Genomic DNA, 12,856 nt, shown 5'->3' with positions numbered 1-12,856 from the left:
CTCACTGGGCTGGACCCAGAGGACCCTGATGGGAGAATTGGGCACCAGCGAGCACACCCGCCTGAGGCTTACACTTGTCAGGATGGGGCTGGTTACCACGGCAACAGGGAGCTGGATTATGAGCTCCACAGCCTGCTGGGCTGCCCTGTCCCTGGCGGGCCGGTGGCACCTGGGTGCCAGCAGAACAGAGTGGTCCTTCCCTCCTCGGCGCCCTCCCAGCAGCCCCGCGGGAGGGTGATGTCGGTTCAGGGCTGTGCGCCGGGGAACCAGAGCTGCTCTGGCTGTCTTTGGCCCGGGCTGGACCTGCCCCACTGCAGGCAAGATGCTCTTTGCAGTATTGCCCTCCGAGCCTTTGTTCTTCCGTTTCAGGGTCAGCACGGATAGACAGCTTGGCCCCCCATATGCCTTCAGGCTAAAGCGTGTGCCCTAGCGAGCTCCCCGGTTAGCCTCCCCGCCCCCAGCCGTGAGAGGTTTGCGGTCACTGTGTCCCTTCCCTCGCTCTCCTGCCATTCTCTCCCTTTCCACCTGCAGAAGCTGCTCTGGGCCTCTTGCCACGCTGGTGACACGCCTATGATCAACTTCGACTTCCATCAGTTTGCCAAAGGTGGGAAGCTAGAGAAATTGGAGAACCTGTTGAGGCCCCAGTTGAAGCTGCACTGGGATGACCTGGACGTTTTCGCCAAGGGCGAGAATGTAAGTCCACGGTGAGTCTCCGCCTGCGTCCTCCTCCTCCTCGTGCCGGGTGACCAGCTACACTTGCAGTCTCCGGGACCACAGGCTCAGGGATGTGGGGGGTCCCGGGTTCCAGCGCCTTCTTCCCCTTCCCGCCTTCAGAACATGCTTTTGCGTTTTGTGAATAGGTGGCAAAGCGTGGTTTTCTGGCAAAATAAATAATAAATAAAGGGACTAGGTGAAAACGTGGAGCTGTGGCGACCATAGAACTTACCGTCCGAACTGAGGAAAGCCCATGAGAGTGAAGACGGATAGCTGGCATCAGCCCCGTTGCCCGAGGAGCCCGGGGTCTGGATTTTCCTGCCCAGAGCTGAGCAGAAAAAGGAAGCCCACTTTCCTCAAATCACAATGCAGTCGATCCTCATTCTTCACAGATTCTGTATTTGCAGATTGGTCCATTGCGAACATTTATTTGTAACCCCCAAATCAATACTTCTGGCCCTTTCAGGGTCATTCACAGACATGCTCAGAACTGAAAAATTTGAGTCCCTGAGTACATCATGTTCCCAGCTGAGGGGGAACCAGGTGACGCTCTGCCTCTTGGTTTCAGCTCTCCGACGGCAAAGTGTCCTTTTTGTGGTCTGCGTGGTGCCACGTGGTCACATTTTTGTGCATTTTATTGGTGATTTCACTGTTTAAAATGGCGCCCAATGTAGTGCCAAGAGCTGGAAGATGTTTCCAAGCTGAGGCGGTTGTGATGTGTCTGACGGGGAAGGTACGTGTGACAGAGAAGCTTGGCGCAGCTGTGTTAGGGGGCAGTTGGCTAGGAGGTCAGTGTTGGTCAATCAGTGATAATAGCAAAGTGCCTTTAAACAGACACAGCCTTAAACAAGGTTACGTGTTGAGTAGTTGGTGAAAATGTGTGAGGGCAGAGGCCCGCAGGAACCCAACCCTAGATCCCCCTGGGAGCAGTCGTTCAGCATTTGCAATCTGCTGATGGGTCAGTTTGCTAATTGTTTTTTTCTTTTTAAGATTATTTATTTGAGCAGGGGGAGGGAGAGACTCTCACGCAGAATCCCCACTGAGCGGGGAGCCCAACGCCGGGCTCAGTCTCACTACCTTGCATGACCTGAGCCGAAATCCGAGAGTCAGACTTAACTGACTGAGCCACCCAGGCGCCCCTCAATTTGCTAATTGTTCATGGGAAGTTTCTAGAACATGAGTACAGCAAATAATGAGAATTGGCGTATTTTATAACGACCCAGGTGTGCGTGCCACTCCATGCTGGGGTCCCTCAGGGTGTGCCCTGGGGGTTCTGGTGGGCTGCTAGAGTAGGCGAGGGTCGGCACCAGTTTTCTCGGAGGCCTGCCGTCAAACATAGGCTGTTGTGCTATGGCCATTGCTCCTTCAGCAACTTGTAACCATTTGCATTTCTTGTTTTCCTAAGTTTTCAGAAAGGCACTTTGCGGATGAACTGCCTTGATTGCCTGGACCGAACCAACACAGTGCAGAGCTTCATCGCACTTGAGGTCTGTCCCTGCCGTGCGAGGCCCCTTGGGCCACCTGGGTCATGTCCCATGCCTCCATCGGCAAGATGAGGGGGACATCGCTGGGCTAACTTTCTAACGGTGGGAACGTGGGGCAGAGATGTGCCAGGCATCTTAGAGCGAGGTTTGCCTGGGTGGCTGGCTTGCCCATACCACTGTATGCCTTCGCCCCATTTGTAGGCACACTTTGTGGAATGCATCCCAGACATGGTCACCCAAAGGTGCCAGGGGCCACCTTGAGAAGCAGTGGTTCTCTGTGGTGATTACTGTGAATGTTGGACTGGGCAAGGGATGTGTGAGGCTGGCTGAGCTGAGGCTGGATTTGCAGCCTGGGAGGGAGACCTGAGTCTGTCTGGTGGCCTGCTGGCCCAGTGCCTGGTTGGCCTCTCCTGGCTCACTGCTGGGGGAAGGGGTGGGGTCACTGCTGTCTGCCAGGCTATCCCTGATTGTTCTCCATCCCTCTGGTGGTCAGGGCTGGGGCATGGGGGAGTAGGTCAGGAGTAAGGGGCCCAGAGGAGGGCTGGTGGCATGATGAAGACCAGGTTGGATAAAGTTGGGTGAGTTGTGGTAGGAAGCCCATTCTTTGCTGCAAGGATTCCCCGTTCTCTGGAGGGGCACAGAGTGATCCACCATCTGCCAAATCGGGAACTCACTGGGATGATGCCTGGTGACATTCACCCGAAGCAGCTGGGGGTGGTAGGAGCTTCCAGGTGAGAAGACAATGACGTCTGTCCCTTACTTCTCATCCAGGTCCTTCATCTGCAGCTCGAGAGCCTGGGGCTGAATTCAAAGCCCATCGCTGACCGCTTTGTGGAGTCCTTCAAAGCCATGTGGTCTCTGAATGGGCACAGCCTGAGTAAGATGTTCACGGGCAGCCGGGCCCTGGAAGGGAAGGCCAAGGTAGGGGCAGGCCACAGGGAGAGAGAGGGAGGGTCTGCATGGATCCGTCTCACGGCCTCTGGTCTGGCTCATGGCAGGTGGGGAAACTGAAGGACGGGGCCCGGTCCGTGTCTCGCACTATCCAGTCCAACTTCTTTGATGGGGTGAAGCAGGAGGCCATCAAGCTGCTGCTAGTTGGGGATGTCTACACCGAGGAGTCTGCAGACAAAGGAAGGATGCTCCTGGACAACACGGCCCTGCTGGGTAAGGGCTTGCATGGAGATGTCTAGCTGCCCTGGCAGCTGGAGGGAGTGTGTGTGTGGGGGGGGGCGGGTTGTGCTAGCCAGTCCTTCCCTCTCCTCCTCATGTAATCCCAAAAGGCAGGGAGCAGACACTCTCCTGAGCTGTTCCGTGCTTTGCCCTTCTGGCCTCTGACTTCAGCTTGACCACGGGACTTAAGCAGCCTAGAGCTGCGGTTTGTATTTTTTTTGAGATGGTCAGTCATGTACACCCACAAAAGGAGGCTCAGGAAAGAACAAAGTTTATTCTTCAGATGTAAGGACGTACAGGGGCGTCTGGCTGGCTCAGTCAGTTAAGTGTCTGTCTCTTGACTTTGGCTCAGGTCATGATTTCAGGGTCATGAGGTCGAGCCCCGCATTGGGCATCAGGCTCTATGCTCAGCGTGGAGCCTGCTTAAGATTCTCTCTCTCCCCTTCCCCCTCCCACTCTCACTCGTGCTCTCTCTCTCTCTCAAAAAAAAAAAAAAAAAAGACATGCAGACAAAAAGTGAAAGGATGGAAAAAGATGTTTTATGCAAATGAAAACAAAAAGAAAGCTGGTGTAGCTATACTCCTAGCAGACAAAACAAGACTTTACAACAAAGACTAAAAATAGATAAGGGGCATTACGTAATGATAAAGGGGTCCATTAAACAAGACGACATAACATGTATAAATATATATGCACCCAACATATGAGCACTAAGATATTTAAAATATTAACAGGCCTAAAGGAAGAAATTTCAGCAATACAACAATAGTCGGGGATTTTAATATCCTACTTACATCAATGGATAAATCATCCAGACAGAAAATGAATAAGGAGACATTGGCCTTAAACAACACATTAGACCAGATGGATTTAACAGACATAAGCAGAACATTCCACCCCAAAGCCAACAGAATACACATTCTTCTTAAGTACACATGGAACATTCTTCAGGATGGGTCCTATGTTAGGCCACAGAGCAAGTCTTAATAAATTCAAGAAGATTGAAATCATATCAAGCATCTTCTCTGACCACAATGGTATGAAACTAGAAATCAATTATAAGAAAACTGGAAAAAAACACAAAATGTAGAGATTAGACAATGTGCTACTGAACGACCAATGATGGGTCATCAAAGAAGCAAGGGAGAAATTTAAAAAAAAATACCTAGAGACAAAAACAGAAACACAACACACCAAAATCTTTAGGACACAGAAAAGCACTTCTATGAGGAAAGAGCATAGCAATCCAGGCCTACCTCAAGAAACAAGAGAAATCTCAAACAATCTAACTCTACAACCAAAGGAACTAGAAAAAGAAGAACAAATGAAGCCCAGAGTCAGTAGAAGGAAGGAAGTAATAAAGATCAGAGTGAAAAATAAATGAAATAAAGAATTAAAAATAGCAGGAAAGATCTATGAGTTGGTTCTTTGAAAAGATAAAACAAAATTGATAAAACTTTAGCCAGACCAATCAAGAAAAAGGAGAGGTCGCTAATCAGAAATGAAAGAGAAGAGATTACAGCTGATACCACAGAAATACAAAGGATCACAGGAGACTACTACACATAATTCTATGCCAACAAATCAGACAGCCTAGAAGAGATGGATAAATACCATTCTTCCAAGATTGAATCATGAAGAAATACAAAATCTGGATAGACCGATTATTAGTAAGGAGATTGAATCAAATATCAAAAACCTCCCAGCCGGGGCACCTGGCTATTTCAGTTGGTAGAACACACAACTCTTGATCTCGGGGTTGTGAGTTCGAGCCCCTTGTTGGGCATAGAGATTTTAAAAAATAAAATAGAGTGGCTGAAAATTAAAACCAAAACCAAAAAACCCCCTCCCGATACATATAAGTCCCATGACCTGAAAGCATCACTGGTGAATTCTATCAAACATTCAAAGATTAAATATCTGTCCTTCACAACTCTTCCAAAAAAATTGAAAAGGAGGGAATACTTCCAAACTCATTTTATGAGGCCATCATGACCCTGATATCAACACCAGACAAGGATGCCACACGCCCACACACAAAATTGTAGGCCGGTGTCACAGACGAACACGGACATAAAAATCTACATTAAAATATTGGCAAACCAAATTCAACAACACATCAAAAGGATCGTTTACAATGATCAGCAGGAGGGATTTATTCCAGTGATGCAAGGATGGTTCAACATCTGCAAATCAATCAACTGATATACCACATTAACAAAATGAAGGATAAAAATCCTGTTGATCAGGGTGCCTGGGTGGCTCAGTCAGTTAAGTGTCTGCCTTTGGCTCAGATCATGATCTCAGGGTCCTGGGGTCGAGCTCTGCGTCAGGTTCCCTGCTCAGCAGGGAGTCTGCTGCTTCCTCTCCCTCTGCCCCTCCCCCCCATTCATGTGCACGCTCTCTCTCTCATCTTTTTTAAAAAAATCCTGTTGATCATCTCAATAGATACAGGAGAAGCATTTGACAAAATTCAACATCCATTCCTGATAAAAACTCTCAACAAAGTGGGTAGAGGGAATTTACCTAAACATAATGAAGGTTATATATGACAAGCCCACAGCTAACATTACACTCAATGGTGAAAAGCTGAAAGCTTTTCATCTGAGATCAGGAACAAGACAAGGATGCCTAGTCTTGCCACTTTTTTTCAACGTATATTAGAAGTCCAACCCACAGCCATTAGGCAAGAAAAAGAAAAGTCACCCAAATTAGAAAGAATAAAACTGTCGCTATTTGCAAATGACGTACTATATATAGAAAACCCAAAAGACCACCCAAAAACTGTTAGAACTAATAAATGAATTTAGTGAAGTAGCAGGATACAAAATCAACATACAGAAATCTGTGGTGTTTCTATACATTAATAACAAATTATCAGACTGAAAAATGAAGAAAACAATTCTATTTACAATTGCAGCAAAAAGAATAACATACCTAGGAATAAATTTAGCCAAGGAGGTAGAAGATCTGTACTCTGAAAACTGTAAGACACTGATGAACAAAACTGAAAAAGAGGCAGGTAAATGGAAGGATCTTCTGTGTTAATGGTTGGAAGAATTAATATTGTTAAAATATGCGTACTACCCCAAATAATGTACAGATTCAGTGTAATCCCTATCAAAATTCCAGTAGCATTTCTCACAGAACTAGAACAAATAACGTTAAAATTTGTATGGAATCACAAAAGACCCCAAATAGCCATGGCAATCTTTAGAAAAAAAAAACAAAGCTGGAGGTATCCAGCTCCCTGATTGCAAACTAAACTATAAAGTTATAGTAGAACAATATAGTATTGGTGTAAAAACACACAGAACAATGGAACAAAATTGAGAGCCCAGATTTAAACCCATGCATATATGGACAGGAAATTTATGACAAAGGAGCCAAGAATATACAATAGAGTAAAGACCATCCCTTCAATAGATGGTGTTGGGAAAACTAGACAGCCACATGCAAAAAAATGAAGCTAGACCACTATCTTACACCATACACAAAAGTCAACTCAGCATGGATTAAAGACTTGAATATAAGACCTGAAATCATAAAATTCCTAGAAGAAAACACAGGTGGTAAGCTCCCCAACATTGCTTTAAGCAATGTTTTCTTGGATCTGACTTCAAAGGCAAGGGAAACAAAAGCACACAAACAGATGGGGTTACATCAAACGGAAAAGTTTCTGCACGGCAAAAGAAATCACCAGAACAAAAAGGCCAGGGGCGCTTGGGTGGCTCAGTCAGTTAAGCGTCCGACTCTTGGTTTCAGCTCAGGTCAAGATCTCAGGGTTGTGAGATCAAGCCCCGCATCGGGCTCCATGCTGGGCATGGGGCCTGCTTAAGATTCTCTCTCTGCCTCTCCCTCTTCACCCCCCTCAAAAAAAAAAAAAAAAAAAATGCAAGGCAGCCTACTGAATGGGAGAATATTTTTGCCAATCCTAACTGGATAAGGGGTTAATATCCAAAATATGTAAAGAACTCCTACAACTCACCAGCAACAACAAAAAATTCAAGCAACCTGATTTTTAAAAAATGGGCAGAGGATCAGAATAGACTTATTTACAAAGAAGACATATGGATGGTCAACTGGCACATGAGAAGATGTTCAACATCATTAATTACTGGGAATGCAAATCAAAATGAAAATAAGATCTAACCTCACTGGTCAGAAAGACAGCAAGCATTGGAGAGGGTTGGCAGATAAGGGAGTTGTCATGCACTGTTTGTGGGACTGTAAATTGGCACGGTCAGTATGGAAAGCAGTACGGAGATTCTTCAGAAAATTAAGAATAGAACTACCATACGATCCAGCCTTCCACTTCTGTGGATTTATCTGAAGAATATAAAAATATTGATTCAAAAAGATATACATACACTTATGTTTGTTGCAGCGTTATTTACAATAACCAAGAAATGGAACAAGCCAAGTGCCCATCACTAGATGGATAAAGAGGATGTAATGTACACACACACACAGGAATACTACTTGGCCACAAAAAGGAATGAAATCCTGCCTTTTGCAATGACCTGGATGGACCTTGAAGGTATTATACTAAGTGAAATAAGTTAGGTGGAGAAAGACAGATACCACGTGATTTCACTCATGTGGAATCTAAAACAAAACAAAAGCAAACTTATAGATACAAACAGATTGGTGGTTACCGGGGTGGGCAAATGGGAGAAGGGGGTCAAATGTATGGTGATAGACGGTAACTAGACTTTTGGTGGTGATCATTTTGTAGGGCATACAGATGTAGAGTTGTAGTGTTTTACACCTGAGACTTATATAATGTTATATACCAATTTTACCTCAGTTTAAAGAAATTTCTACTATACTTGCAGGTCCTAGACGTGGAGGGCATGCCACACAGGGGTTTATTGGGGTTTCCGCAGGAAAGGCAGGACAGGGTAAACAGCTTAGGATTGGCTAGTTTGAGTAATTCTGGTAGGCTTTGGGTGATAGGCATGGACTTTAATTGAATGGTATCTGGTCCTGGCATGACTGAGGCAGAGGAATATACAAAATATGTACATAGTAGCAGCTATCATTGTATTTCCTGGGGGCCCGTGCTTTCTGGCCTTCAGTGCAAGCCCACTCTTATACTTTCTTGTATATTTCCAAGCCAAGAGGAGGGGGAAAGTCAAGAAGATGCTGCAGGAGACCCTGTACTATTCTACATGTCAGTTTCTCGGAGCGCTAGCTCCTACCGGAAACCCTTTCTCAGCCCCAGTGGGTTCTTGATCCCCATCACCAGATATCATTTGTCCCAGGGAGTCTCCCGTGAGAGTGGCCTCCTTTTGTTAGGGTCCCAGGACACTATAGAACTAGAAGAGGGAGAAGAAATGGTTGTCTCCGGGGATCAGGACACCTCCTGCTCTCAGGGACCAAGACTGTCATGCTTCTGTCAATAGCTAGAGGTTTCTTCTTGTTAGTTGAATACAGTTGACATAGGACATTATGTTACTTTCATGTGCACAACATAATTATTTGGTATTTGTATACATTGTGAAATGATCTAGTAAGTCTAGTTAATATCCATCCACACACATAGTTACAAAGAAGTTTTTTTTTATGAAGAGACCCTTTAAGATGACTCTCTTAGCAACTTTGAAATATGCAACACAGTATTATCAACTATGGTGGCCCCCCAGGACTTACTGATTTTATAACTGTACTTTTGACTCCCTTCACCTTTCTCAACCTCAGCCCCCTCAGCCCCCAGTCTGTTCTCTGTATCTATGAGTTCATGGTTTTTAGGGTGGTTTTGGTTTTTTAGCTTCCACCTGTGAATGAGCTAGAGGTTTCTTTGAGGGAATTTTAATGGCATCTTACCACCTAGATCCTATAAGTGCTATAGAGTTCTCAATGGAGAAGAAGGGGAGAACCCAACATTTTTCCTTATAAGAATATGTAAGCTTTGTTTAAGAAATTTTTGAAAAATTAATTTGCCTGTGCTTAACATGGTTTCACAGCCCCTTTGCTGCTTCCATTCTTCCATGGGAGACTCTCACTTGGCTCCAATAGCCAAGACAAGGTTATTTGTGTCGACCTGGAAATAAGGGTCTGCGTTGCACAGCATCTTACTAAGTAGGTAGGTAGGCATGACTTCGATGTGAGGTAAGTCACTACTTTAAAAAATGGAATATATTTTAGATATCTAGAAGATGAACCTGGTTCAGAGTAAGGATTTTTTAAAGGCTTGAGTCCAACATAAAGCAAACGAAACCTCTCCTGAGGGATGGGGGGTGAAAAAGGCAGAGATGGGGTAAGACATTCCAAGTTTTAGATATAGGCGTTCAAAGTGTGGCAGGTTGCAGCGTCCCCTTGCTTATGTCCCCACTGGATCGTGGAGGAAGTGCTGAGGCAGAGACTCCCTGTGGAGTCTGGTTGGTTAAAGCATATGGAGGAGGACATTTTGTGACAAAAATGCCCCAGGCAAGTGTACTGGTTACGGTGGCTTTAGCCTCTTTTTGTTTGTTTGTTTTTAAGATTTTTTTTTTTTTTTATTCATTTGAGAGCGAGAGAGACAGAGCACAAGCAGGGGGAGAGGCAGAGGGAGAGGGAGACGCAGACTCCCCGCCGAGCAGGGAGCCCGATGCGGGGCTCGATCCCAGGACCCTGGGATCATGACTTGAGCCGAAGGCATTCGCCCAACCTACTGAGCCACCCAGGTGTCCCTGGCTTCAGCCTCTTCCCACCTTCTCGAGGAGCACACCTGGCCCCAGTGTGTAGGATCCGCAGCCCCCTCTCCAACAGGGAGCCCCCTGCATGTTTTGGGAGGAGGCACGTGCTTGGGCAGCGCAGACACACGCGCCCTCTCCTGCCTCCTCCCAGTGACGCCCAGGATCCTGAGAGCCATGGCAGAGCGCCAGTCGGAATTCACGCATTTCAAGCGGATCCGCATCGCCACGGGGACCTGGAACGTGAACGGAGGCAAGCAGTTCAGGAGCAACCTCCTTGGCACGGCCGAGCTGGCCGACTGGCTGCTCGACTCCCCCAAGCTCGCCGGCCTCACGGGACCCCAGGGTGAGCGCTGCTGCCTTGACCGCCACATGCAGATTCCGGGGAGCCCTGGGTTTAGCCTCTTCCGCAGCCTGTGACTCCTGCGATTTGGTATTTGGTGTTCTCACGCCTCAGAAGGTTTAGAAAGGGCTGTGGTGTGGGTGTCCAGAGCACATCTGGACAATTACTTGACATGTGTGGAAGGGTCGTCGGAGTTGGGGGGGGTCTCTCTCTTCCCGGACGGAGGTTTCGCAGTTTGCAGTTTTGCTCACCAGAGCCGTCTTTGTCGTTGGGAGGAGGACGTGGCCCCTCGAGCCGGGCTGCAGCCAGGCACACATTTCATGTTGCTGCTGACCCGGAGCATCTGCCCCCGCCTTCTCCCCAAACGCCTCTGTCTGCATGTTCGCGTTAAGTCATCACAAAAGAATTGCGTGCCTTTTAAGAACAAAATAATTCTTAAGTTTGGCACTTCACCTTTTGTCTTACATCATGCAAGGAAATGCAGAAAGGGCCTCACGGTGCAGGATTTGAAGCATAAATGATTTTCCGCTGTCAGCGTTACCATGGGGCCGGCTTTTCCCAGCTCCCTTGGATTCTGCAGGAGAGCCGGCCTCGGGTCTCTGCCGGGGGATGGGCAGGAGCCGCACCCAGAGCCCGTCCCTCACTGTCACGGGCAGTCTGCACTCCCACCCCTGCTGCCGTGAGGCCCAGGCTGGCTTGAGTCCACAGGCCAGGGTTCCTGGGATTCTTGAGTTGGTGGTGACCGTTCACAGTGCCCCCCCTCCCCCCGGGGCAGGCCCTGTACATGCCGAGAACATGAGAGCAGCCCCAGCTGAGGGAGCTTCCCTCCCCCTTCTCGGAAAAATGGCTCTTCATGTGCCTGCAGGGATGGGTGCGTGGTGACAGCAAGCTGGCTCTTCCTCTGCAGGGGATTTTATTGGGATGGCGGGCTCAGCAGTGCCCCCACTAGAAACTCACCAGGTTCGGGAGGGGGGAGGGGTTGTGGGGACTCTTGCCAGCAGAGCAGACAAATGGGTATTTTTTTCCTTAAACAAAGAAGAAAAACTTCAAGCCAGTTAAGCTTGCGGTTCCAGGTTGCCCTGCGAGGCCGACAGGGAAGGAAGCGGACGGCCTGGCCTCTCCCAGTGGAGTCAGGGAGGGCGGGGTCTCCCTTTCTGCAGTGCTGGGAACCACAGCCTGGCTCGGGCTCGGAGGCTGAGTGGCAGAAGCGGGGGGGGGGGGGGGGGGGGGTGGGGGGGGGGTGGGGGGGGGTGGGGGGGGTGCCCTGGAGAGAGGCGGCCAGTGGCTGCAGGGGTCATATTAACCCCTCCGCTTCCTTAAAGGGGACACAGCATGGATGAGCAACACCTCACCTTGCTGTGTTCCCCATAAAACACATTTCTGTAGGAGACCTCCGCGGTCCCCGAGCTGGGCAGGGTTCTCCCTCCTCCAGTCACCAGGATGGCAGTCCCCTGGGACAGGACCACATCAGTCTGTCATTAACCGGGCAAGGCTGGGCCCGCACTGTGCGAAGTACGGAGTTGGCAAGCGTGAGACGTGCTTTTGGGTCTGATGCATATGTTGGTGATGCGTATGATGTGCTGGGGAGGAAGAGGAACCCACAGGGCAGTGCCCTTACTACCTGCCAAGTGGGGTGGGTATGGATGCTTCACGGCGTCCTTGTGAGATGGCGGTTACCGTCCCTTCCACAGAAAAAGGAACAGAGGTGTGGAGAGGTCACTAACGTGTCCCAGGAGGGAGACCGGGAAAGGCCATGGGCACCGGGGGAGGTGAGGGAAGGGGGGGATCAGCATGGAGCTTCACTGAGTCATCTGGACGAGTGCACCGAGCAGTGGTACACGTGGGCTCAAATGGGCACATGTGGCACCCGGCGCGTCCACGAACGCAGACCTTGTGCTGTCTGATTTCCCTCAACTCCCGCCTTTCCCCCAGATGAGGACAGCCCAGCTGACATATTTGCCGTGGGGTTTGAAGAGATGGTGGAGCTGAGCGCAGGGAATATTGTCAATGCCAGGTGAGCATCCGGGCACGAGGGGTGCAGGATTGCACCCTGAAACTCACCCAAGGTTTTCCTGAGCCAGGCGCCTGGCTAGGAGCGGGACGCTGGGTCCATCCTGCTTCTGCATCCACTGCCCTGTGACCCTCGGGGTGTAGGAACTCCTGATTGCACTCCTACCCTCCCCTCCCCCACACACAGATGTGCACCTCCAGTTCCTCTTTCTTTGCAAATTAAGGAAATCGCAGGAAGGGCGGGTTACTACTATAGATTCTCGGCCATGTGTGGAGGCTGAGTCATGCTGTGAGCTGGCGTGTGCACACCTGGAGGGTGGGGGCTGAGGGCCGGCCTGGGAGCGTGCTGATTCACCTTTACTGGGGAAGGTGAGAAGCATAAGTTCGGGGAGAAGGTGCTTCTCTTCTCTGTACAGGTACAAAGAAAACCACTGCATTAACGTTTTGTTTAGGGGCAA

General features: G+C 48.8%; 1 protein-coding gene across 1 annotated transcript in view; it reads left to right on the top strand.

Moving 5' to 3' along the window:
- Nucleotides 1–12,856, top strand: part of SYNJ2 (synaptojanin 2) — a 73,767-nt gene that overhangs the window by 35,665 nt on the left and 25,246 nt on the right. The window contains exons 5-10 of the mRNA XM_078055856.1: nt 532–704; nt 2,120–2,201; nt 2,970–3,119; nt 3,197–3,362; nt 10,200–10,391; nt 12,321–12,402. Coding sequence (XP_077911982.1) covers nt 532–704; nt 2,120–2,201; nt 2,970–3,119; nt 3,197–3,362; nt 10,200–10,391; nt 12,321–12,402 — 845 coding nt within the window. The remainder of the gene's footprint in view (nt 1–531; nt 705–2,119; nt 2,202–2,969; nt 3,120–3,196; nt 3,363–10,199; nt 10,392–12,320; nt 12,403–12,856) is intronic.

This window comes from Halichoerus grypus, chromosome 9 (genome assembly GCF_964656455.1).
Source record: "Halichoerus grypus chromosome 9, mHalGry1.hap1.1, whole genome shotgun sequence".
Classification (NCBI taxonomy): Eukaryota; Metazoa; Chordata; class Mammalia; order Carnivora; family Phocidae; genus Halichoerus; species Halichoerus grypus.
The sequence above is the reverse complement of the archived record's forward strand: the minus strand, read 5'-3'. Positions and strand labels throughout refer to the sequence as shown.